General features: G+C 32.8%; 1 protein-coding gene across 3 annotated transcripts in view; it reads right to left on the bottom strand.

The window, feature by feature from the left end:
- Window positions 1–23,306: 23,306 nt before the first annotated feature.
- ROBO2 (roundabout guidance receptor 2) overlaps window positions 23,307–26,836 on the bottom strand; it is a 632,113-nt gene continuing 628,583 nt past the window's right edge. For all 3 annotated transcript variants that reach the window (XM_074299773.1, XM_074299779.1, XM_074299775.1), the window contains one exon: window positions 23,307–26,833. In XM_074299773.1, coding sequence (XP_074155874.1) covers window positions 26,769–26,833 — 65 coding nt within the window. In that variant the 3' untranslated portion in view covers window positions 23,307–26,768. The remainder of the gene's footprint in view (window positions 26,834–26,836) is intronic.

The following is a 26,836-nucleotide window of genomic DNA, read 5'->3' as shown; positions in this document are numbered from 1 at the left end:
TTTGAACCCAAGATAGGTATGTAATGGAAAATCTTCCTCATTATAGTGGGAATCTCCTAAGCCCCACAAAACTATAATTTTCTTCCAGTTTTAAACCAGTTTCCCTGTAGTTATTAGCAGTTAAAAAAAACAAACAAAAACTTACAAAAATGGATTATTTATGAAACTTTATTTTTAGTGTAGATGAGAGGAACTAAATTCAGCATCATATTACATTTATTTGCCTATATGTAACTTAAGCTGTTTCTATGAAGCTTTTTTTTAATAATCTTTTAACCTCTTGATAGAACAACAAAGTATCTGATAAGCAGATGGAGTTATTAGGATTTGAGAGTTGGTGAATAAGTGGGAATAGGAGTATAATCTCCAAACATTTCTGAAACTGAGCTAGAAAGGACAGATTAATAAAGAGTTATGGCATAATAGAAAGAAATAAAAAACACAATAGTTTTGGAATTCTTCCAAATATTTCATGTTTCTCACTATAATGATCTTTTTCTTCTTTCAGTGCTCAGTTTAATAGCAACATCCTGGGGGAAGTCTTGTCTGAACCACTAGCTAAAAGTGATCTTTCTCTCCTTAAGTTTTCTTCTATTTTTTAAATAGTATTTTATTTTATTTCCAGTTACACATAAGGACAAATTTTAACATTTACCTAAAAATTTCAAGTTCTAAATTTTCTCCCTCTTTCCTTTTTTTTTCATAGCCATCTCATCAATATGACAATCAATTTAATAGTAGTTTTTAAAGTACGATTATATGAAACATATTTCTTTTTTTGTCATATTGTGAAAAAAAGACCAAAGGAGGGAAAACACAGAAATAATATGAAACATGAAAACAGTATAGTTTGACTTGTCATCAGACAAAATCAATTCTTTCTCTGGATGTGAATAACAATTTTCTGTATGAGCCCTTGGAGTTCTATTAGATCATTATATTTCTGAGAATATCTAAGTCATTCATAATTGATCATCATATAATGATATTTTATTGTGTACAATATTATCCTGATTTTACTCACTTTATTTTTCATCAGTTAATGTAGATGTTTCTAGTTATTTTTTTTCCCCTTGAAATCTGCCTGCACCACAGTATTCCATTATAATCATATATCGCAACTAGTTCAGTCATTCCCAATTTGATGGGCATCCCCCCAACATCCAATTCATTTTTAAGTAAAATAAAGTATGTTTTTAATAACAGCCTTTTATTTTTAAGTATATGCAAAGATAGTTTTCAACAGCCATCCCTGCAAAACCTTGTGTTCCAATTTTTTCCCTCCCTCTCCACTTCCCTACATAGAAAGCAATACAATATAAGTTAAACATGCCCAATTCTTCTAAACATATTTTTATCTTCATCTTGCTTCACAAGAAACACCAGATCAAAAAGGGGGAAAAAGAGAAAGAAAAAAAAACAAGTAAGCAAGCACACAACTACAAAAAAGGTCAAAATATTATGTTGTGATTCATATTCAATCCCCATCTCCCTCTCTCTGGATGCGGATGGCTCTTTTTATTACAAGTCTGTTGGAATTGTCCTGAATCATCTCATTTTGAAAAGAGACAAGCTCATCAGTTCATGTAAGTCTTTCCAGACCTTTCTGAAATCATCCTGCTGATCGTTTCATAAAGAACAATAATATTCCATTACATTCACTTACCATTAACTTATTCAGCCATTCCCCAGCTGATGAGCATCCACTCAGTTTCCAGTTCTTTGCCACTATAAAAAGGGTTTCTAAAAAGTATGTTTCAGTCTGCATACAGACACAATCAGTTCTTTTCTTGGATATGGATAGCATTTTTCATCATAGGTCCTAAAAGTCTTTCACAGATGATCTTACAATATTCCTGTTACCTCATATACAGTCTTTCTAGATTTTTTTCCTCAGAATATCCTGCTTATCATTTCTTATAGTAGTCTATCATAATAATTTATTCAACCATTCCCCAACTGATGGACATCATCTCAATTTCCAATTCTTTGCCCAGAGAAAAGAGCTACTATAAATATTTTGTACATTACATCCTTTTCACTTTAAAGAAAATCTTTGTGGGAGGCAGAGCCAAGATGGCACAGTAAAGGTTCCTAATTGCCCAATTTCTCCCAGAAACTGCTCCAAATTCTTTTAAATAATGACTCTAAACAAATTTTAGAGTATCAGACCACCCCAAAAATGGAATAGTGCATTTTTCAGCTGAAGGCAACTTAGAAACTTAGCAAAAAAGGTCTATGACACCAGGGTGGGAGTCCCAGGGCAGGACATCCTACTACTACCCCAGATTCCTCCCCGGCCAAGCCCAGATCTGACCTCTGAATCAGCTGCAGTACTGGTGGCTTCCAGACCTTTCAGTCCAGAGATACTAAAGAGGAACTGGAAGGTCAGCAAGCAGAAAGATTTATGGAATCAGAGGGTGATCCCTACGTTAACCCCAGTGTGCAAACCCAGTGCAGGCCAACTCCAGCTCCAGCCCAGACCCCAGGATTAGCAAGCAGGACCTCTGAATTAGCAACACAACTGGAGGCTTCTGGACTTCTCCACCCAAGGACACCAGGGAAATTCAGAAAGTCAATGGAGAGGATCTGTGCCAATGGTGTGGGAGTTTGGTGTACAGACTCAGCACAGTCCAGATCAGCAGAGCCTCTAGCCTAGCCTGCACACTAGATTTTACAATTATAGTAGGATGGGGATATATCTAACAACTTTTGGAAAGAATACTTGTGGTCAGATTTCTAGGATTTCTGAAAACAGCTGCACAAAATCCCTAAAGCTTGGGACAGTATATCCTGCAACCTGGAAACAGAACTCTATTTTAAAGCCAAGTAATAGGCTAGTAAAATGAATAGAAAAAAAAGTTTCTGACCACTGAAGGTAATTATGGTGACAAGAAAGATCAAATACACACTCAGAAGACAAAAACAAATTCAAAGCTCTTATATTCAACGCCTCCAAGGAAAATAAAAATTTGGCGTAGGCCATGGAAGAACTAAAAGGAGATTTTAATTTTTTTTAATTTTAATTTTATTTTATAATTATAACATTTTTTGACAGTACATATGCATGGGTAATTTTTTACAACATTATCCCTTGCACTTACTTCTATTCAGATTTTTTCCCTTCCTCCCCCAACCCCCTCCCCCAGATGGCAAGTGGTCTTATATATGGTAAATATATTACAGTATATTCTAGATACAATATATGTGTGTAGAACCGAATTTTTTGTTGCACAGGAAGAATTGGATTCAGAAGGTAAAAATAAGAGTTTACACTCATTTCCCAGTGTTCCTTTTCTGGATGTAGCTGGTTCTGTCCATCATTAATCAATTGGAATTGGATTAGCTCTTCTCTATGTTGAAGAAATCCACTTCCATCAGCATACATCCTCGTACAGTATCATTGTTGAAGTGTATAATGATCTTCTGGTTCTGCTCGTTTCACTTAGCATCAGTTGATGTAAGTCTCTCCAAGCCTCTCTGTATTTCTCCTGTTGGTTATTTCTTATAGAACAATAATATTCCATAACATTCATATACCATAGTTTACCCAACCATTAACCAATTGATGGACATCTATTCATCTTCCAGCTTCTAGCCACTATGAAAAGGGCTGCCACAAACATTTTGGCACATACAGGTCCCTTTCCCTTCTTTAGTAGTTCCTTGGGGTATAGTAGTATGGCTGGGTCAAAGGGTATGCACATTTTGATAACTTTTTGGGCATAATTCCAGATTGCTCTCCAGAATGGTTGGATTCTTTCACAACTCCACCAACAATGCATCAGTGTCCCAGTTTTCCCACAGCCCCTCCAACATTCATCGTTATTTGTTCCTGTCATCTTAGCCAATCTGACAGGTGTGTAATGATACCTCAGAGTTGTCTTAATTTCCATTTCTTTGATCAATAGTGATTGGAAACACTGTTTCATATGAGTGGAAATAGTTTTAATTTCATCATCTGAAAATTGTTCATATCCTTTGACCATTTATCAATTGGAGAATGGCTTGATTTCTTATAAATTAAAGTCAATTCTCTGTATATTTTGGAGATGAGACCTTTATCAGAACCTTTAACTGTAAAAATGTTTTCCCAATTTGTTACTTCCCTTCTAATCTTGTTTGCATTAGTTTTGTTTGTGCAGAAACTTTTTAATTTGATGTAATCAAAATTTTCAATTTTGTGATCAATAATGGTCTCTAGTTCTCCCTTGGACACAAACTCCTTCCTCCTCCACAAGTCCAATTTATTTATGATTTCGTTCTTTATGCCTAAATCTTGGACCCATTTTGATCTAATCTTAGTATGTGGTATTAAATGTTGATCTATGCCTAGTTTCTGCTATACTAATTTCTAGTTTTCCCAGCAGTTTTTGTCAAATAATGAATTCTTATCCCAAAATTTGAGATCTTTGGGGTTGTCAAAGATTAGATTGCTATTTTTATTCACTATCTTGCCCTGTGAACCTAACCTATGCCACTGATCAACTAGTCTATTTCTTAGCCAATATCAAATGGTTTTGGTGACTGTTGCTTTATAATATAGCTTTAAATCAGGTACACTTAGACCACCTTCCTCTGACTTTTTTTTCATTAGTTCCCTTGCAATTCTCGACCTTTTATTCTTCCATATGAATTTTGTTGTTATTTTTTTTCTAGGTCATTAAAATAGTTTCTTGGGAGTCTGATTGGTATAGCACTAAATAAATAGATTAGTTTGGGGGAGATTTTAAAATTTAAGCAAGAGAGATTAGAGGAAAAATTAGGGAAATAATTGAGAGAGGTGCAAAAAGAAATAGAAAAAAATAACTAATAAGGAGAAGAGTGCTTTAAAAAGCAAAATTGGCCAATTGGGAAAAAAAGGTACAAAAGCTCAATGAGGAAAATAATTCCTTAAAAAATAAAATTGAGCAAATGGAAACTAATGACTTTATGAGAAATCAAAATACAATAAAGCAAAACAAAAAAAATGAAAAAAAATAGAAAAAAACTGTGAAATATTTCCTTGGAAAAAGAATTGACCTGGAAAATAGATCCAGGTGAGATAATTTAAAAATTATTGGTGTATCTGAAAGTCATCATCACAAAAAAAGTTTGGACATCATTTTTCTTTTCTTTTTTTTTTTAATTATAGCCGTTTATTTACAAAATAGGTAAATTTTCAGTACTGACAATTGCAAAACCTTTTGTTCCAACTTTCCCCCTCCTTACCTCCATCCCTTCCCCTAGATGGCAGGTTGACCAATACATGTTAAATGTTAAAGTACAAGTTAAATACAATACATATCCAAACAGTTATTTTGCTGTACAAAAAGAATCAGACTTTGAAATAGTGTACAATTAGCCTGTGAAGGAAATAAAAAATGCAGGTGGATGAAAAGAGGGGGATTGGGAATTCTATGTAGTGCTTCATGTTCATCTCCCAGAGTTCTTTCCCTGGATGTACCTGGTTCAGTTCATTACTGCTCTATTGGAACTGATTTGGTTCATCTCATTGTTGAAAATGGCCACATCCATCAGAATTGATCATCATATAGTATTGCTGTTGAAGTATGTAATGATCTCCTGGTCCTGCTCATTTCACTCAGCATCAGTTCATATAAGTCTCTCCAGGCCATTCTGAAATCATTCTACTGGTCATTTCTTACAGAACAATAATATTCTATAATATCCATATACCACAATTTATTCAACCATTCTCCAATTGATGGGCATCCATTCAGTTTCCAGTTTCTGGCCACTACAAAGAGGGCTGCTACAAACATTCTTGCACATACGGGTCCTTTTCCCTTATTTAAAACCTCTGGGATATAATCCCAGTATTAACACTGCTGGATCAAAGTGTATGTACAGTTTGATAACTTTTTTGAGTGTACTTCCAAATCATTCTTCAGAATGGCTGGATGTATTCACAATTCCACCAACAATGTATCAGTGTCCCAGTTTTCCCACACTCCCTCCAACATTCTGCATTATCTTTTCCTGTCATTCTAGCCAATCTGACAGGTATTTAGTGGTATCTCAGAGTTGTCTTGAATTGCATTTCTCTGATTAATAATGACTTGGAGCATCTTTTCATATGGTTAAAAATAGTTTCAATTTCTTAGTCTGAGAATTGTCTGTTCATATCCTTTGACCATTTATTAATTGGAGAATGGCTTGATTCTTATAGAGTCAATTCTCTATATATTTTAGAAATGAAGCCTTTATCAGAATCTTTGACTGTAAAAATGTTTTACCAGTTTATTTCTTCCCTTCTAATCTTGTCTGCATTAGTTTTGTTTATACAAAAATTTTTCAATTTGATATAATCAAATTTGTCTATTTTGTTATCAATAATGATGTCTAGTTCTCCTTTGGTCATAATTTCTTTCCCCTTCCAAAGATCTGAGAGGCAAACTATTCCATGTTCTTATAATTTATTAATAATCTCATTCTTTATGACTAGATAATGAACCCATTTTGACCTTATCTTGATGTATGGTGTTAAGGGTAGGCCAATGCCTTGTTTCTGCCATATTAATTTCTAATTTTCCCAGATTACTAAAATTATTGGCTGTTTTGTCCTTAGAACCTAGTGTATTCCACTGATTAACTAGTATATTTCTTAACCAATACCAAATGGTTTTGGTAACCACTGCTTTATAATATAATTTTAGATCTGTTAAGTAAGCCACTTTAATTTGATTTTTTTTCATTAATTCCCTTGACATTCTTGACCTTTTGTTTTTCCATATGAGCTTTGTTGCTATTTTTTCTAGGTGATTAAAATATTTTTTTGGGAGTTTGATTGGTATAGTGCTAAATAAATAAATAATTTATTGTCTTCTTTATTATATTTGCTCACCCAATCCAAGAGCATTTAATATTTTTCCAATTGGTTAGATCTGACTTTATTTGTGTGGAAAGTGTTTTGTAGTTTTGCTCATATAGTTTCTGATTTTCCCTTGGCAGATAGATTCCTAAATGTTTTATTTTCATAATTACTTTAAATGGAATTTCCCTTTGTAACTCTAACTGTTGGATTTTGTGAACGATGTATAAAGATGCTGATGACTTATGGGGATTTCTTTTGTATCCTGCAACCTTGCTAAAAGTGTGGATTATTTCTAATAGCTTTTTAGTAGAATCTCTGGGGTTCTCTAAGTATACCCTCATATCATCAACAAAGAGTGATAATTTGGTTTCCTCATTACTTATTCTAATTCCTTTAATTTTTTTCTCAACTCTTATTGCCAAAGTTAGCATTTCTAATACAATATTAAATAGTAATGGTGAAAGTAATAGTAAAGACAAACCTTGTTTTCAATCCTGATCTTATTGGGCATGGTTGCAGTTTATCCCCATTTTATATGATGCTTACTGATCGTTTTAAATATGCCACTGATTATTTTAAGGAAAAGTCCATTTGTTCCTATACTCTCAAGTGTTTTTAATAGGAATGGATGTTGGATTTTATCAAATACTTTTTCTGCATCTATTGAGATGATCATATGATTTTTTAAAAATTTGGTTATTAATATGGTCAATTATACTAATAGTTTTCCTAATATTAAACCAGCCTTGCATTCCTGGTATAAATCCTACTTGTTCATGGTATATTATCCTGGGGATGATTTTCTGTAGTCTTTTTGCTAATGTTTTATTATGATTTTAGCTTCAATATTCATTAAGGAGATTGGCCTATAATTTTCTTTCTCTGTTTTCAACCTACCTGGTTTAGGTATCAGTACCATGTCTATCATAAAAAGAATTTTGTAAGACTCCTTCATTCCCTATTTTTTTCAAATAATTCATATAGCATTGGGGCTAATTACTCTTTAAATGTTTGGTAGAATTCACACGTAAATCCATCTGGTCCTGGGGAATTTTTCTTAAGAAGTTCATTAATAGCTTGTTCTATTTCTTTTTCTGAAATGGGACTACTTAAGCAATTTACTTCCTTCTCCATTAATCTGGAAAGCCTATATTTTAGGAGATTGTCATCCATTTCACTTAGGTTATCAAATCTATTGTCATAAAGTTGGGCAAATTAACTCTTTATTATTGCTCTAATTTCCTCTTCATTAGTGGCGAGTTCTCCCTTTTCATTTTTAAGACTAACAATTTGATTTTCCTCTTTCCTTTTTCTAATCAGATTTACAAAAGGTTTATTTATTTTATTGGTTTTTTCATAAAACCAACTCTTTTATTTATTAATTCAAAAAATTCAAAAGTTTTTTTTTACTTTCAATACTATTAATTTCTCTTTTTAATTTTAGAATTTCAAGTTTAGTATTTAATTGGGAGTTTTTAATTTGGTCTTTTTCTAGCTTTTTAAGTTGCAAGCCCAAGTCATTGATCTTCTCTTTCTCTATTTTATTCAAGTAAGTCTCTAAAGAAAAAAAAAATTCCTCTTATTACCACTTTGGCTGTATCCCACAAATTTTGGTATGATGCCTCATCATCGTTATTATCTTGAGTGAAATTATTAATTGTGTCTACAATTTGCTTATTCACCAATTATTCCCTAAGATTAGATTATTTAGTTTCCAATTACTTTTTGGTCTATTTACCCCCAATATTTTGTTGAATCGTGATCTGAAAAGAAAGCATTTACTATTTCTGCCTTCCTGCATTTAATTTTGATGTCTTTATGTCCTAATATATGGTCAATTTTTTTATAGGTTCCATGAATTGCTGAGAAGAAAGTGTACTCCTTTCTGTCACCATTATGTTTTCTCTAAAGCTCTATCATACCTAATTTTTCTAATATTCTATTTACCTCCTTAATTTCTTTCTTATTTGTTTTGTGGTTTGATTTATCTAATTCTGAGAGTGCAAGTTTGAGATCTCCCATTATTATAGTTTTGCTGTCTATTTCTTCTTGCATCTTCTCCTTTAGGAAGTTAGATGCTATACCACTTGTTTAGTATTGATATTGCTTCATTGTCTATGCTACCTTTTAGCAAGATATGGTTTCCTTCCTTATCTCTTTTAATTAGATCAATTTTTGCTTTTGCTTGATCTGAGATAAGAATGGCTACCGCTGCTTTTTTGACTTCACCTAAAGCATAATATATTCTGCTCCAGCCTTTTACCTTCACTCTGTATGTATCTCCCTGCTTTAAATGCATTTCTTATAAACAACACATTGTAGCATTCTGACTTTTGATCCAGTCTGCTATCTGCCTCTGCTTGATGGGATAGTTCATCCCATTCACATTTACGGTTAAAATTACTAATTCTATATTTCCTGCCATCTTATTATCCCCATATTATACTTTTCTTTTTCTTGTCCCCCCCCAACCCTCTTTCCCAGTATTAAACTTATGGGCCCCACTTGTGTCACACTGCTCGTCCACTGTAGATTCCCTTCCTCCCCCCTTTGAATTTCTTCCCCTTTCTTGTACCCTTCCCTTATTACATTTTTCTTTTATGGGAGAAATTTTTTTAAAAAAGAAGTAAACATAGCATGTGTTGATTTACATTCAATCTCCTTAGTTCTTTTTCTGGATGCAGATGGCATTTTATGTCCAAAGTCTATTAGGATTGCTTTGCATCACTGAAACACTGAGAAGAACCAAGTCTTTCATAGTTGATCATTGCATATTCTTGATGTTATTGTATATAATGTATTCCTGGTTCTGCTGATTTTGCTTAGCATCAGTTTGTGTAAATCTTTCCAGGCCTTTCTAAAATTAGCTTGTTCATAATTTTTTATAGAACAATAATATTCCATTACCTTCATATACCACAACTTGCTCAGCTATTCCCCATTTGATGGTCATCTATACATTTTCCAATTCTTTGCTACCATAAAAACAAATTTTAATTTTTAAGGAATTTATTTTCATTGAGTTATTGTACCCTCTTTCTCATTTGGTAAACTGATTTTCCTTTCTCTTCTTTAAATCTCTCTCCTTCTCAACTAGGATTTTGCTTCTAATTTGCACTCCCTCCTCTCAACCCCCCAAATCCTCTTCCATTCTACTTTCATATATTATAAGAGATTTCTATACTCAACTGATTATGTATGTCATTTCTTCTTTGGACCAATTCTGATTATACTAATATCCAACCAATGCTTATTTTCCCCCTCCCCCTCAACATTGCCTTCCAGTGCAATAGGTCTTTTGTGTCTTTTACTTGATAATTTACTTCATCCTATCTCTTCCTTCTATCTCCAGAATAATCCTCTTTCTCATCCCTCATGTTTTTTGTTTTTGTTGTTTTTTTTCATTAAAGTCACTTTATACTTGCACTTTTTGTCTATTTTTACTTGCAATTGCATTTTGCAGTTCTTTAAGAGGTACAGTGTCTGTCATTCATCTTTCTGTCTAGAAATGTAAGCAGTTTAGCAAAATTTTTTTGAGTCTTGTATTTGAAGACCTTCTCTTCCTCCTCCTCCTCTTCTTTTCTCTTCTTCTTTCTTCTTGTTCTCCTTATTCCAGTTTTTTCATCAAGTTAATGTTTCATTTTTAAGTAATGTTTCATGTTTAAGTTAAAGTTTCATGAAAGTTAATGACACTTTGCCCCCTCAAGGATTATGCTCAGATTCTCTGGATAGGTGATTCTTAGTTGCAGACCTAGCGTCTTTTTATTTGGAATTTTTTTTTTCTATGCCATCTGATCCTTTAAAGTGAAATCTACCAAATCCTGCATAATCTTTACTGTGATTCTATGATATTTAAATTGTCATTACCTCTTTTGGGGTGCTTGCAATATTTTCTCATTAATCGTATTTATAGTTTTAGGATTTGGTTATAAATTTCTGGGAGTTTTTGCTTGGCAATCTTTCAGGAATTGATTGTTGGATTCTTTCAATGTCTATTTTGTCTTCTTTCAAAGTTTTCTTTGATAATTTCTTGAAGTATGATGTCCAAATCCTTTTAAAAATATCATGTCTTTGTTTTTAGGCAGTCCATCAATGTATCCGTTATCTTCCCTGGATTTCTTGTCAAGGCCAATTGTTTTTCCAATGCGTTATTATACACTTTCTTCCATTTTAAAAAATTCTTTTGATTTTTTTTTTTTTTTTGATTGATCCTTGATCTCTCATGGTATCATTCATTAGCTTCTCCAATTCTAATTTTAAAGAGTGATTTTCTTCAGTCAAAAATTTTACTTCCTTTTTCTTTTGACCAATTATACTTTTAAAGGAGTTGTTTTCTTCAGGAATTTTTTATCTTTTTTTTTTTTTTTTCATTTTTATGTGCTTCCTTTTTTAAGCTGCTGAATTTTCTCCCAATAAATTCCTTGTATCATTCTCATATCCTTTCCCAATTTCTCTTTTATTTGATAAAGCTTTTTTTTTTTTTGTTGTTGTTGTTAACTCTTCCAGGAGTTCCCTTTGGACCTGAAGCCAATTATCATTTTTTTTAAAAAGTTTTTGAGTGTAGGCATTTTAATCTTGTCATCCTCTTCTGATTTTGTGTTTTGATCTTCTCTATCTTCATAATAATTTTATATGGTCATGTTATTTTATTGTTTTTGTTTCTCACTTTTTCCCAGCCATTTCACTACTTTTAATGTTGAGTTATACCACTGGCATGAGGAAGGCACTATCTTAAGCTTCTTGTATTGGACCCCAAACACCCAGTTTGCTAACTTCATTTTGTGTTGGGACTAGAGGGGGTCTGATTTTTTGCCACTGTATGGTTGATCTGAGAGAAGGTCTGATTGTTTGCCTGATTATGCACTTGGGTCCATGGGGAGGCCTGGATTTTACTGAAGCCTGGGGAGTAGGTAAGAGGGTCTGATGCTGTATTGCTGCCATGAGAGTGGAGGCTTAGTCACTTGTCTGATGCTCTCTTGAGGCACACAAGGGAGTCTAGTAGTATACTGGGACCCATGGGGCAGGGCCTGCTGCTACTGAGGTGGGAGGTATAAGTCAGGTGGTTGGAATTGGGCAGAATTGGCCAGTCATTGGGGGCTTCACAAGTCCCGCTGGAGGTTGCAGGGCCTTGATAAGTAACTAATCTTACAGGGGCTCAGGGATCTGGTGCTAGGATGCCAGGATACTGTCTATCCTTACTCTGGAAACTTTCTTTTTGTTCATTCTGCCTTTCAGGAATGTATGTTGAGAATCCTTTTTATAGTTGTTGGAGGAGTTTGGCAGATTTCAGGTTTCCTGTTTATTCTGCCATCTTGGTTCTGGAACATTTCTCCTTAATTGTTTTAAAGCACATTTTGAGGGTCTCTATTTTATATTTATTGAATTGTATCTTTTATTATTCTTATTTCTATAATATTCAAGTGAGACAGTATATGTGAAGCATTATCTAAACTGTTAGTTTTCGGGCTGCAATTGCAAATGTAGATGAGATGAGATGTATGTATGTATGCATGTATGTAGATGAGATAAGATCATATAAGAGACCCAAGAATGTTCTAAACCAACTTGGTCAAGTTAGGCATCATGATCCCCAAGCACTTTGCTTTTTTTTTCCAATTAGTAATACTACCCCCTAGCACTTTCTCTGAAATTCTTCTTTTATTATTAGCAACACTTTGCCCCAGCATGAAGGGATGGTTTGGAGAATAATATCAGATCTGAAAATAGGGATTCAATTTTCATTTTAGCAGAAGGGACAGAGTAGGGCTCTAGCAGTAGTAATACTCACTGTGCTTCTGCCTCAGCAGAGTAGGACAAAGGCAACACAGGTCCTTTCTAGTGTTTTACATTGCCATGGGAGCAAGAGAAAGGAAGGAAATACATATTTATATAGTTTCTTTTTTAAAGTATTATCTCATTTGATTCCACAATAACATTGTGAGGAAGGTGGGATCGTTATCATCAACTTTTACAGTTGAGAAAATTGAGGTAAACAGAATTTGTGACTTGTGTAAAATCACATAAGTAAGAAAAAGTATCATTATAGTTGCTGCCAGAACTGAGCCCTCATTGGTCAGTTCACAGTTATATAAATTCAATTGCTTCAATTCAATCACTGATTAATTAAAAACTCATTGATAAGAAAAGAGTCACTTCCATCAAAATTGATCATCTTATAATCTTATAATCTCTCACTTTTCCAGTTCCTTGCTACACAAAAAGGGCTGCTACAAACATTTTTGCACATGTGAGTGCTTTTCCCTTTTTATGATCTCTTTGGGATACAGAGTCAGCAAAGAACATTGCTGGATCAAAGGATGTGCACAATTTGATATCTCTTTGGGCATAGTCCATATTTCTCTTCAGAATGGTTGGATAATTTCACAACTCCACAACAGTATATTAGTATCCCAGTTTTCCTACACCCCCATCCTACATTCATCATTCCAATTTGAAAGGTGTGCAGTGACATGTTAGAGTTATCTTAATTTGCATGTCTGTACAATAGTGATTAAGAGCATTTTTTCAAATGATTAGTAATGGTTTTAATTTCTTTATCTGAAAATCATTTGTTCACATTTTTTAACATTTATCCATTTGAGAATGGCTTGTATTCTTATAAATTTCAGTTAATTCTCTTATATATTTTAGAAATGAGGCTTTTATCAGAACTCTTCTGTATAAACCTATTTTCCCAGTTTACTGTTTCCCTTATCTGCATTGGTTTTGTTTGTACAAAAACTTTTTAACTGAATATAATTATAATTATCCATTTTTCATCCTGTATCCTTTATTCTTCCAATTTACTTTTAGTATCACTCTTTATATCTAAATCCTGAAACTATTTCTACCTTATCTTGGTATGGGTTGTTAGATGCAAGTCAATGCTTAGTTTTACTATTTTTCAGTTTTCTCAGCAATTTTTGTCATATAATGAATTCTTATGCCAGATACTGGAGTCTCTGAATTTATCAAACATTTTATTACTATAGTCATTGACATAACAGTGTCTTGCAATTCTAACATATTCCACTCACTTACTACTCAATTCTTAGGCAATATCAAATGGTTTTGATGATCATCATAAAAAAAATAATTTTAGGTCTAGTACAACTGGGCCACCTTTGTTTGCATTTTTTCATTAATTTCCTTGAAATTTTTGACCTTCCAGATGAACTTTATTGATATATATTCTAGCATTGCAAAGTAGTTTCTTGGCAGCTTTATTGCTATAGCACTGAATAAGTAAATTAATTTTAGTAGAATTGCCCCTTTTATTATATTAGCTCAGCCAACTCATGAACACTTGATATTTTTCCAGTTGATTAGGTCTAACTATGTTAGTGTAGAAAGTGATTTGTAATTGTGTTCATATAGTTTTGGACTTTGTCTTGGCAGATACACTCCCAAATATTTTATATTATTTACAGTTATTTTAAATTGAATTTCTCTTTGTATCTCTTGCTGCTAGACTTTGTTGGTAATATATGGAAATGCTAAAGATTTATGTGAATTTGTATTGTGTCTTGCAACTTTGCTAAAGTTGTGAATTGCTTCTAGTAGTTTTTTAGTTGATTCTCTAGGAATTTCTAAGTACACCATCATATCATCTTCAAATTGTTAATTTGATTTCCTCCTTACCTACTATAATTCTTTTAATCTCTTTTTCTTCTCTTATTCCTAAAACTAATATTTCTAATGCAATATTGAATAGTAATGGTGAGAGTTGGCAATATTGTTTCACCCTTGATCTTATTGGGAGTGGTTCTTGTTTAGCCCCATTATATACGATGCTTGTTGACACTTTTAAACAGATATCACTGATCAATTTAAAGAAAAATCAATTTATTCCTATATTCCCTAGTATGTTTTTTTTAATAGGAATGGGGACTGGATTTATCAAATGCTTTTCCTGCATCTATTGAAATAATCATATGATTGCTTTTAATTTGGCTATTGATAAAGTCAATTATGCTCATATTTTTCCTAATATTGATCCAGCCCTTCATTTCTGGTATAAATCCTACTTAGTCATGATGTAATTATCCTGGTGATAATTTGTTATAATCTCTTTGCTAACATTTTATTTAAGATTTTTATATCAATATAATTATATATATATATATATATATATATATATATATATATATATATATATATATATATAATTAAGGAAATAGGTCTATAATTTCCTCTCTCTGTTTTTATCCTAAGTAATTAGCACTATATCTCTTCCTTTCCCTGTTTTTCCCAATACTTTGCATAATTCTTTAAATGTTTGGTAAAATTCACATGTAATTTCACCTGGCCCTGGAGATTTTTTCTTAAAGAGTTGATTAATAACTTATTCAACGTCTTTTTCTAAAATGGGACAATTTAAGCAATTTATTTCCTCTTTTAATCTGTGCAGTATAATTTTTGCAGGTATCCATCCATTCCACTTATATCATCAGATTCACCAACACACACTGGGCAAAAAACCCCTCATATTTATTGTTCTAAATTTTCTTTTCATTTTTGATACTAACAATTTGATTTTCTTCTTTCATTTTTATAATCAAATTGACTGAAATTTATCTATTTGGTTGTTTTTTTTTCCATAAAAACCAACTCCTAGTTTTCTTTATTCAATAGTTTTCCTACTTTCAATTTTGTTAGTCTCTCCTTTTATTTGCAGAATTTCAAATTTGGTATTGAATTGGAGAGATTTTAATTTTTTTTCCCTAGCTTTTTTAGTGGCAGACCCAATTCATTGAACTTTTCTTTCTTCATGTTGTTCAAGTAAGCATCTAAAGATATAAAACTTCTCCTAAGAAATGCTTTGACTCTATTCCACAAATTTTGATATAGTGTCTCATTGTTGTCATTTGTTTGAATGAAGTTATTGTGTCTATTATTTGTTTTATCCACTCATTCTTCAGGATTAAGATACTTCAGTTTCCAATTAATTTTTGGTCTATTTTTCCCTGCCCCTTTAATAGAAGTAATTTAATTGCATCATATTCTGAAAAATATGCATTTACTATTTCTGTCTTTTTGTTTTTGATTTTGAGGTTTTTATGCCCTCATACATGGTTAATATTTGTGTTTGATCCATGTACTGCTGAGACAAAAGTATATTCCTTTCTATCTCCATTCAATTTTCTCCAAAGGTCTCTCATACCTAATTTTTTCTAAAATTCTTTTTACCTCCTTAACTTCTTTCTTATTTTGTGGTTTGATTTATTTAGTTCTTATAGAGCAAGGTTGAGACCCCCAACTAATATAGTTTTTCTATTTCTTTTTTTGGCTTTCTTAACTTCTCCTATAGGAACTTGGTGCATATATGTTTAGTATTGACATTACTTCATCATGTATTCCCTTTAGGAAGATGTAGTTTTCTTCCTTATCTCTTATTTAAATAGATCTCTTTTAGCTTTTGCGTGTTCTAAGATCAAGATCACAATCCCTGCTGTTTTTACTTCATCTGAAGCATAATAGATTCTGCTCCAGCCTTTTACTTTTACTCTGTGTCTGTATCCCTCTGTTCTAAATGTATTTCTTCTCAAGAACATATTGTAGGATTCTGGCTTTAAATCCAGTTTGCTACCCACTCCTCTTTTATGGGAGTGTTTATTCCATTTGCAATCACAATTAAAAATGACTAATTCTGTATTTCCTGCCATCTTGTTTACCCCAAATTTATGCTTTTCTCGTTCCTTTCCCCCTTTCTGTCCTTCCTAGTTTTTTTGTTTTTAACCACCACTTTGCTCAAACAGCCCTTCCCCTGTACAGCCCCTCTTTCTTATATCTTTCCCCTACTACTTCTCTTTTTTCCTTCTATTAAACTCTCCCTTTTCTTTCTTTTTTCCCTCCTATTTCCCTATAGGTGAGACAAGTTTCTTTGTGAAACCAAATATGTCTAATATTCCCTTTTTGAGTCAAATTTGCTGAGAGTAAGATTCATACAATGTTTATCTCCCCCTTTTCTTCCCTTTCATTATAACAGGTTTTCTCTGCCTCCTCATGAGATGTTATTTCTCTCAATTTTCTACTACAATCCCCTTTCCACCTTTAGTTTTTTTTAATATTATCAAAGTAAAATCAAATTATACCTGTACTAAATATATTCATAACAGAGATGTAGTTCTCAAGAGTTCTTTCCTTTTTATTGTTTATGCTTTTCTTGAGTTCTATTTTTGGAGGTCAAATTTTTCATTTAGGTCAGGTCTTTTCATAATAAATAATTAAAATTTACTTGTATTATTGAATGCCTATCTTCTTCCCTGAAACATAATGCTGAATTTAGGTGGATAGTTTATTCTTGGCTGCATCCAAAGTTATGTTGCCTTTCAGGACATCAGATTTTAGGCCCTTAAAACCTTTAAGATGGAAACTTCTAGGTCCTAGGTAATCCTGATTGTGGCTCTTTGGTATCTGAATTTTTTTCTTTCTGGCTGCTTTTGCAATATTTTTTCTTTGATCAAATAGTTCTGAATTTTGCCAACAATATTCTTTGTTGTTTTCCTCTGGGATGGGGGTCTCTTTCAGGAGGTGATTGGTGAGTTCTTTCAATAGTTATTTTACCTTCTGATTTAGGACATCAGGGCAGTTTTCCTTGATGATTTCCTGAAAGATAATGTCTAGGCTCTTTTTTTCATTATTGCTTTCAGAATGTCCAATAATTCTTAGATTGTCTCTCCTAGATCTATTTTCCAGGTCAGTTGTTTTTTTCCTATGACATATTTAATATTTTCTTCTGTTTTGTTTGACTGATTCTTGATGTCTAATTGAGTCATTCATTTCCATTTGTTCAATTCTAATTTTTAGTGAATTATTTTTTTCAGCTAACTTTTTTAGTTTCTTTTGTATTTGACCCATTGAATTTTAAATGAGTTGTTTTGCTCTATGGATTTTTTCCATTTCACAAATTTTGTTTTTTAAGAAGTTGTTTTCTCTTTCTATTTCACAAATTTTGTTTTTCTGAGAGTTTTCTTTTTTTTTTTTTTATTTTGTCAAATCTATTTTGTAAAATCTATTCTTTTTTTCCATTTCACTAAATCTATTTTGCAAGTTTTTTTCAGATATAAGTTTCCTTTTGAAACCCTCTTTCAAAGTTCTCATTTCCTTTCCCCATTTTTCATCTAACTTTCTTTTAAGATCCTTTTTGTATTCTTCCAAGACAGCCTTGTAAGATGGGGACTAATTCATGTCACCCTTTGGGGCTTTATTGAGATAATATTTGCTTTTAGTGTCCTCAAGGTTTGAAATCTGTTCTCTTTTTGCATAAAACTGTCCATGTTCAGAGTTTTTTTTTCTTTTTTGCTCATTTTTTAAAAGGTTAAGGTCTGCTTTTAGGTCAAAGGGGTATTACCCAAGCTTCCTCTACAGGCAACAGTGATTGTTCTGGGTCAGTGCTAACTGCTGTTGCTATGTGAATGTATCCAGGTCCCAATATTCTGGCGTTTTGGAACTCACTATTTGCCTTTTGTATTTGTTTTAATGCCTTATATACTACCCTGAAACTAGGATGGAGTAGTTATACCTGCACTCGGGTTTCCATGAGGCTGCCAGTGCTCAGCCTGTGAGTCTCTGTGCCTGATTAAAATAGACCTTTTTCTGGAGATCTTCCAAATTATCTTCTACTGGAAATTTGTTACACTCCAAATATTTGTGGGTTCTGTCACTCCAAAATCAGTTCAGAGGCTTGATTTGCTATTGATTTGAGGGACATAGGAAGAACACAGAAAAAGATGTCTCCTCTCTTTCATCTTGGCTCCACTCCCCCCACCCAAGTTATACTCTTTAAGCAGTTGTTTTCTTTATTGGATTGTTGTGTCTCCTTTTTCATTTGACCAATTCTACCTTTTAAGCTGCTGTCCTAGCAGTCGACTCATTTTCTCCATAATTCTCTTGCATCATTCTCTGTTCTTTCCCCAATCTTTCTTCTGCCCTCTTATATTATTTTAAGCTTTTCTTTGAACTATTTTATGAATTCTTTCTAAATTTGAGACTACTTCCCATTCATATTTAGGGTTTTGTCCATAATAGTTTTGACATTGTTATCCTCTTCTGAATGTGTGCCTTGGATTTTTCTGTCACCATGATAACATTCTATGTGATATACTTTTTGTTTGTTTTTGTGCTCATATCTCTTTCTTTCTTTGTCTGTCTCTCCCTGTATTTCTTCCGATTTCTTTTCTTTTAAATTTGAACTCTGCTTCCAGGGTAAAATAAGTACTCAGGCTTTTTATACCAGTGGCTACAGGCTCTGGTTGTTTATCTGCTGCTACAGTAATGCCCTGAGACTACAGAGGACTATAACAGTCCTGGTGGTTATCTGGTGCTAACTGAAGAGGTGAGATGAGTAGTCCCTGGCACTGATGGAGGCTGTAGAGAACTGTCAGCTGGGGTTTAATGGTGGTGTCTGGCATGTGTCTTAGCACATGTCCAGCTGAGACTGTTTCTGTGTTTCTTCATGGCAACAGTGAAGCATGTGGATGGCCATGGAGGATGCCTGATTGCCCAGCTGAGGCAAATGGCTGCTAGAGGATACCTCTTAGTCTGAGGCTACACAGAAGCAATAGTGATTCTCAGACCTAAAGTCTTAAAGGTTTCCTAGTTTTGCCAAGGCAGGTGGGGGCACTATAAGAGCATTTGCCTGTCTCACTACCTTGGGACTCAGGATTTCCAGCTGATTTATTGAGGTGCTTGTTGCTTGCTGTCTGGGGAGCCTCTTATCTTCAATTGCACCTCTACCCCAGTATATGAGAATCTTCCTATCAACCTTTCAAATTTTCTGGGCCAAAAAAATTATTTCTCCCTGTTTCCTTGTTGGTTCCACCACTCTATGACCTGTCTAGTGGTACAATTTTATGGTTATCTAGAGATGAACATTGGAAGGTTACATTGATTAATTGCTTACTCTACCATCTTGGCTCCTGGAAGTCCAACTTGCACCCCCTCCCCTAGATGACAGGCATTCTCATACATATTAAGTATATTATAGCATATTATATATATATATACATATATATATATGCATATATATATTCCATAACATTCATATACCATAATTTACCCAACCATTCTCCAATTGATGGGCATCCATTCATTTTCCAGTTTCTAGCCACTACAAAAAGGGCTGCCACAAACATTTTGGCACAAACAGGTCCCTTTCTCTTCTTTAGTAGTTCCTTGGGATATAAGCCCAGTAAGTAGCACTGCTGGATCAATGGGTATGCACAGTTTGATAACTTTTGGGGCATAATTCCAGATTGAACTCCAGAATGGTTGGATTCTTTCACAACTCCACCGACAATGCATCAGTGTCCCAGTTTTCCCATATCCCCTCCAACATTCATCATTGTTCCTGTCATCTTAGCCAATCTGACAGGTGTGTAGTGGTATCTCAGAGTTGTCTTAATTTGCATTTCTCTGATCAATAATGATTTGGAATACTCTTTCATATGAGTGAAAATAGTTTCAATTTGATCATCTGAAAATTGTCTGTTTCTAGCCACTACAAAAAGGGCTGCCACAAACATTTTGGCACATACAGGTCCCTTTCTCTTCTTTAGTATTTCCTTGAGATATAAGCCCAGTAGTAACACTGCTGTGATCACTGGTTCTTATATTTTTCCCTTTTATAACTATCCTTTGCAATTCACTCTATGAAGAGAAAATTTGTTTTCCTCATATCTATTTTCTCCCCCAAACTATATTCTCACTTAAATCCCTTTCTCTAATTTCCCGTTTGGCTATATTCCTTTGGAGTTTGAAATGTTTCTAAATCAAACTCTTCTGTTCTGTTCTCTTTTTCTTGTCTCTCAACGTAGTTCAGATAAGAGTGAGGTTCACATAATATCTGCTCTTTAATCTGTTTCTCCATGTTTACATTCTTCCTGTGTTCCAAGTTATGAGAAATTAGTAAGCCCCTCTCTTCTTCATTCTTTTTTTCTTAATTAATTTCCCCCTTCCCTTTCTTTTTTCTCTTACTACAAAAAGTGATTCCTAATTCTTGCTTGTTTTATTTAACATGCCCTCTAATCCCATTGAAGTAATTAAGATTTTGCTTAAATATAATTTAACTTTTTCAGTTTTTCTTGGCTGGGCTCTGGTATTTTCATTTAGAATGTTTGAATGTCCTTTATGATTCATTTTTTGCCCCATTACAATATGGTTCATTTTTTAGTCTTAGCCATAATCTTTTTGTTTTGGAATACTATATTTTATAAATGTCCTTTTCTTTATCACAGGAATGTCCAGGTTCTGTATAATTGTGATTTGGCATTTAATTTTTGTTTTTGCTTTGGTGATTTTGAATTTTGGCTATGACATTTTAAAAAGTTTTCATTTTATAGTTTTTTTTTCAATAATTGGTCTATGTATCCCTTCTATACTCCTTAGGAAATTTATTTATTCTTATTTGACATTCCAAGTTAATTACGTTAGTGGGAAGAGAATAATTTTTTCAGTCTTTTGTTTCTGTTCTAATATTTCTTGTGGCCTTGTGAAATCACTTTTGATCCAGTCTGATTTCCAGAGAATGCTTTTCTTGAATAAGGTTAACTATATGAAGTAAGTCTTTCTAATGCCATTTCATTACATTCATAACATCTTGCTTCATTTCTTCCATCCTTATAGGCAAGTAATTTTCTTGTTACTTGTTAGAAAGATATTTCTTCTGGGTTTTTCTCTTGAATAATTCTTGACTCATATGTCTTCATTGTGTTCATTATGTTTTTTCCTATCTTCATCCTCATTTAAAAAATGAGTGCCAGAAATGGTTATTTCATTTCCCACATTCTTGGATAAGATTCTCTTTTGGACCAGGTTTCACTTTCCTCACTTTTTCTACTGGCTTCCACTTTTCCTATGTGTGTTTGTCCTGAAGGGCTATTCCCCTCCAGACTTCATTGAACAGAATACTAGATTCATCACTTCTGCTTTTTCTGGGATATCTTGATTAGGGGTCCAAATGGTCATCTGACTCTTCTGTGTCTTCTCTGGTCAGCATATTGAGTAATTATTTTTGTCCTCATTGGGACTTGCTTGATTGGGGTGCTAGCAATCTGTTCTTTCCTTCATTCTAATTCTTTCCCAGACAGAGTATTTCTGCTTTTGAATTTTTCCCCATCAGGGGCATGGATAATCTCAGTAGTCCCTGGAAGGGTGCTGGAAAGTTTTATTCTCCTTGGGGCTTCCTTGATCAGGGGGTTGGGTATGTTTTTGTTTTCTGTCTTCCTAGACTTATCTGTTGGAGTATTGCCACTTTTCTTAACTTTGAAGCTTTCCAATTCAAGATACTAAATTTTCTTCCATTCTATCCTGGGGCATTCCTAGGACTCTTCTACTTCTGTCCCTCTTCCCCTAGACATTTTCTCTTACAGGTTTTTTTTTTTTTTTCTCTTAAGGGGCTGAGTAGACTCTGTACATGCTGGGGCTTCCCCTACAGTGTTTATAATCTCTTTACCTGTACTTACCTGAATTTGGAAAAGACTCCTCTTCAACTGATTTAACTTCTAACTGCATTTTTGCATAGTTTTATGTGGGATAAAGGATCTTTTTGAAGTTTCTATTTGGATTTTTTTGGTCATTGTTCTATCTGGTGCTTGAATAAAAGTGGTAAGTTTGGGGTTACAATAATGGTAATAGTCATTTTAACTATAAAGCTCTACCTTTTCAGTTTTTGTCCCCACATATGATTATACTTAATTACTACTATATTATACAGTTTCATATTGACTTGTTCATTTTCTAGAAGGGCATCCTGAAGCAACACATATATAAACTTATGGAGATTTAGTTTAGTTTATCAAAGTAAACACAAAGCTGGAATGATACTAGTTATATTTGTAATGTTTCACTGACTACCTATATAGTTTATATATATATATACATATACATATATGCACATATATATGTTATATATTGTTTCCTTCACAATTTCTACCACTAATAAACTAGTAATGAATCTAAATATTAAAAAGAGATTTGAAATGTCTATATCCCTTGATATATATATATATATATATATATATATATATACAAGTGGCTGTTACAGTGCTCTTCAAGTGAAAGTGCTCACATTGTATTTCTGATTGTGGAAAGTTAAAATTACTTCACAGAGTTCTTTTGACAGATTTGAAAAGTGAATTTTTATTTTCCCCCTGTAAATATACAATACACGTTGTTTTTTTTTTTTTTTGTTTGTTTGTTTTTTTTAACAGTACTAGTAACCAACTTCTTATGGAAATTTAACTTTGTTGTACTAACAATACCAATATAACACATTAATAGTTAGGAATGTTTTTTTTTTTTTGTTTTGTTTTGTTTTGTTTTGGTGACTTGAACAAACTACAGGCAAAAATAAATCTGGAAAAACAAATTCAAAAAGTTTTTTTAAGTGTTGCCACAACCTCCCCCACTTTTAACATTGATAAATTCACAATCAATGATTTGTATCAAAATGAGATTAAAAAAAGAAAGAAATAGCAAATAAAACATGTTAGAAATGTACTATGGTTTTTTTTTATTTTACAAGTTTTTAAAAGAAAATAGTACACTTCATGTAATGTAATGGGGAGAGAGATGTTGTTAATATATACCATATTTTTGTCATGTAATTTCAGAAACAAAATATAGAGGCATATGAACAAGTTGATGAATACCATAATCCTGTACAATTTCAATACTGACACACACAATCACTTCCCTTTGGAGCTGATAAATTACACATCTGAAATTAATAGGGATGGTTATGATTATGCTGTCAAGGGATAATAATATAAAGTTTTGACAGAAATTGTGAATAAGGTGTTTCACCAAAGCTAAACAAAAACTTTAACTCAACACCCATTGAAGACTAATTAAAATTCTTAGAACAATATAGGTATGAAGTTATACATTAATAAGTTGAATTGAATTATAGGTTTAGGAGGAATTAAAGGTCATCTGGTTCAACCCTCTCCCCCCATACACACCAGAAGATATTATTTTAACATTAAAGTGAATGAAAAGTAATGCTTTTATTTCACTGATCTATTATTAATGTTTGTAGACCAATGTGTTGAACTCAATTGACTTTCTAAGCTTTCTACTTTTACTTTCTTCTTGAATTGAACTCATATTCAATGGAGCAATAATTTTTTATGAAGTTCATCTATGCTGGCACCAATGCTATTCTATCTCTACTTTTAAGTGGTATAGAAAAGATTTAGAAAAGAAGAACTGTATGTATAAGACCAATACAGAGTCAGAAATGAGCATTTGCTCTGACAGTCACAGGCATTTCACTAAAAGGAATTCTTTAAATTAAATAGTATTGTGCTTATGCAGAAATGGCCATGAGGTAGCATTATCCTTGACTCCAAAGTGGGATGATACTCCCTACATCCACATAAACCTGTGGAGCCCTTTAATTTATACATTTACACGGACTTTTTCTGTGACTTATAGAACAAAGAATTGGATATAATAAAATTATATCTATACTAATACAATCCACAAGGAAATGTTCTGATTTGATATCTTGGCTTACATCCTATTTAATTTATAGTTAGCAAGATAAATAGTTTTTTTTTTTATTTTTGATATTATTGCTGAATTCCATTCAATAATTATAGTATTATTGTATGCCACTATGTAGTCCATATTCTGGTAAAATATACTCTTCAATTGGTAAGTTATAGATAGAACCAATTTAAAGGGATGTGGGGATAACAAGGAACACAGACCATTCTGATAAGACCTTTAAGCTAAGTATACTGTATAAACTTATATATCCAGTCACAATAACCATTCATTTCCTGCCCAAAATCTTAAATTTTATGTCATCTGAGCAGATAAGAGTGTTTTAGCAGCTACTGTCAACAAGTTACATGCATTTGACTACAATTATACACTCAGAGATATGAACCAAAACTATGAAGCTGAGAAGTTTTAAACTGAGTGGTTAGAGATACTCACATTTGGCACTGCAAATATCATGGTCTGATATCCCTCTGCCTTAAGGTTTGTGGATGTTCATGTTATAGTTTCCAACACAGTACTAGCATTCATTAGTTATTCTTTCACATATGAAGAAAAAAGCTCATTAAAATTGTAAACACTGATGTTAGAAAATAATCTATGTAGGGTCATGAATATATTTCCAAAAGTGAATTTGAAATATGTTTATTTCCCATTGTGGAGTCATTGCTGTTGAGTGAGGAATAGAGGTTTTGTCAGGCCCCAAAACACATCCTGACTCCTTATGTTTGCTTATATTGGTATGGGCTTCGAAAAAAAAAAGAAGAAATAAATTTGACAATGCCAACTCCTCTGGTAATACAAAGAAAAGTAGAAATAGGGTGTTCAAGCCAATAATATGTTAAAAGTATGGACTTAAAAGACCTTCTTATTGCAGAATTGGTGCCAAATTCTTTATTGAAAAAAACAGCAAATAATGAGAAAGGATATTCAGAAGCAGATAAAAAACTGTGCATGTGCCATGTAGGTAAACTTTGAAACTTTGCTTTGATTGACTTTTATGTATGTATAACAGCTAATAGATATTTAAAATGTTATTTAATTTTTCTTATAATTGAGTTGAAGAAAAATTTTATTTTGAATTATAGAAACAAATGATGAAGCAGGATGTTGTTATTAATGTTCACTTAGAAGGCTTGGTTTTATTCAAAAAGTATATAAACATGCACTGTTTTCTTGTAAAGCTCTTTTTTCCCCAATTCACTTCTAAATGTGGATTAACTAAATTCTTGGTTAATAGTCAATTTTTGAAAATGATTAGGTTTTTTTAAGAAATCTATTTATTGTTAAATGAAAATAGTCTTAGCACTGCTTTTCAAGCACTTATAATTTGACCAAAAATTTGGTGGAATAAATTCTATTTCTTAATTAAACAAAACAGTAAATATTTTAATGTAAATTGCATTGTAAAAAAGTGATGAATTTCAGTGATGCAGCTCTATCCTCTAGTGTACTGTGCATGTATATAAAGATGAAACAAGATATTGGAACATATTTCATATTTGGAAGAAGCCTGAGTATTTCTAGTGAAAAATTACATCTGTAACTATTTGCTATATATTCTAGAGTTTATATTATTTGTTTCCTTGGGGAACTTCACATCATATTTTTACTTAATGGGTTCGAGAGAATAATTATGACAATTCTAAAATGCTTTAGAAAACTCTAATATAAATACAGCTTTAGTGAAACACCTTAGTTTCTTTTGTTATATTAAATCACATATTGTTCAGTCATATTTGGGCAGGTAAAAACTGACACTGTAGATAATTTTTTTCATCAGTTTTAGTATATCATAGCTATGTGCATATTTTTATACATATTCACTCCTAAATGCACCTTTATTTTGAACCCCCATAAACTTGTTAGAATTGTAAAAGCAGCCATCTTGCTTTTTATTTTTATTGAATTAGTGCCTGATGTTCAAATAAATATTTGCCAACATCAGCTTTCCTTTTCATCTTATACATATTTATACACCCCAATGGGAAACGATATAACATAATCAATTATATCTTGCATTATTCAACATAGCTTACAGTACATAAACTCCCTTCACATTCAGTCTTTTTTCTTCATGTCATGAGGAGTAGAGATTTGTGCTTATCACCAAATAAAATTGCAGTGCAAACTTTAAACATAAAAGTTACTATATGGTACCACAGCCTATTAATTCATATATAGTACAACAGACCAATAAGAACAGACAGAAATATGAATACAGCTAAAAAAGAGAGTGTTTGCATAGCAATGCAACAAAAATTTACATACAAAGTGTGATTTTTTTTCCTGTTCTATATACTTCTGACAAGAAATAGTTAAGGTGGATGGTGTCTTTAAGAGAATACAAGTTAAATATCTGTGGCATATGTGTGGCTGTGTGTCTTTACATTGCATTTAATAGTACATAAAAAATTGTTCATTGCACTGTTTAGTGTCATCACTTCCATGAGTACAAACCTGATGGCCCTTCAGAGCAGCTTTGCATTTCTCTTCTCAACTCCTCTA

The sequence above is a fragment of the Sminthopsis crassicaudata genome, chromosome 3, assembly GCF_048593235.1.
Source record: "Sminthopsis crassicaudata isolate SCR6 chromosome 3, ASM4859323v1, whole genome shotgun sequence".
In the NCBI taxonomy this organism is placed as follows: Eukaryota; Metazoa; Chordata; class Mammalia; order Dasyuromorphia; family Dasyuridae; genus Sminthopsis; species Sminthopsis crassicaudata.
Note: the sequence above shows the minus strand (reverse complement) of the source record. Positions and strands in the feature narration are given on the sequence as shown.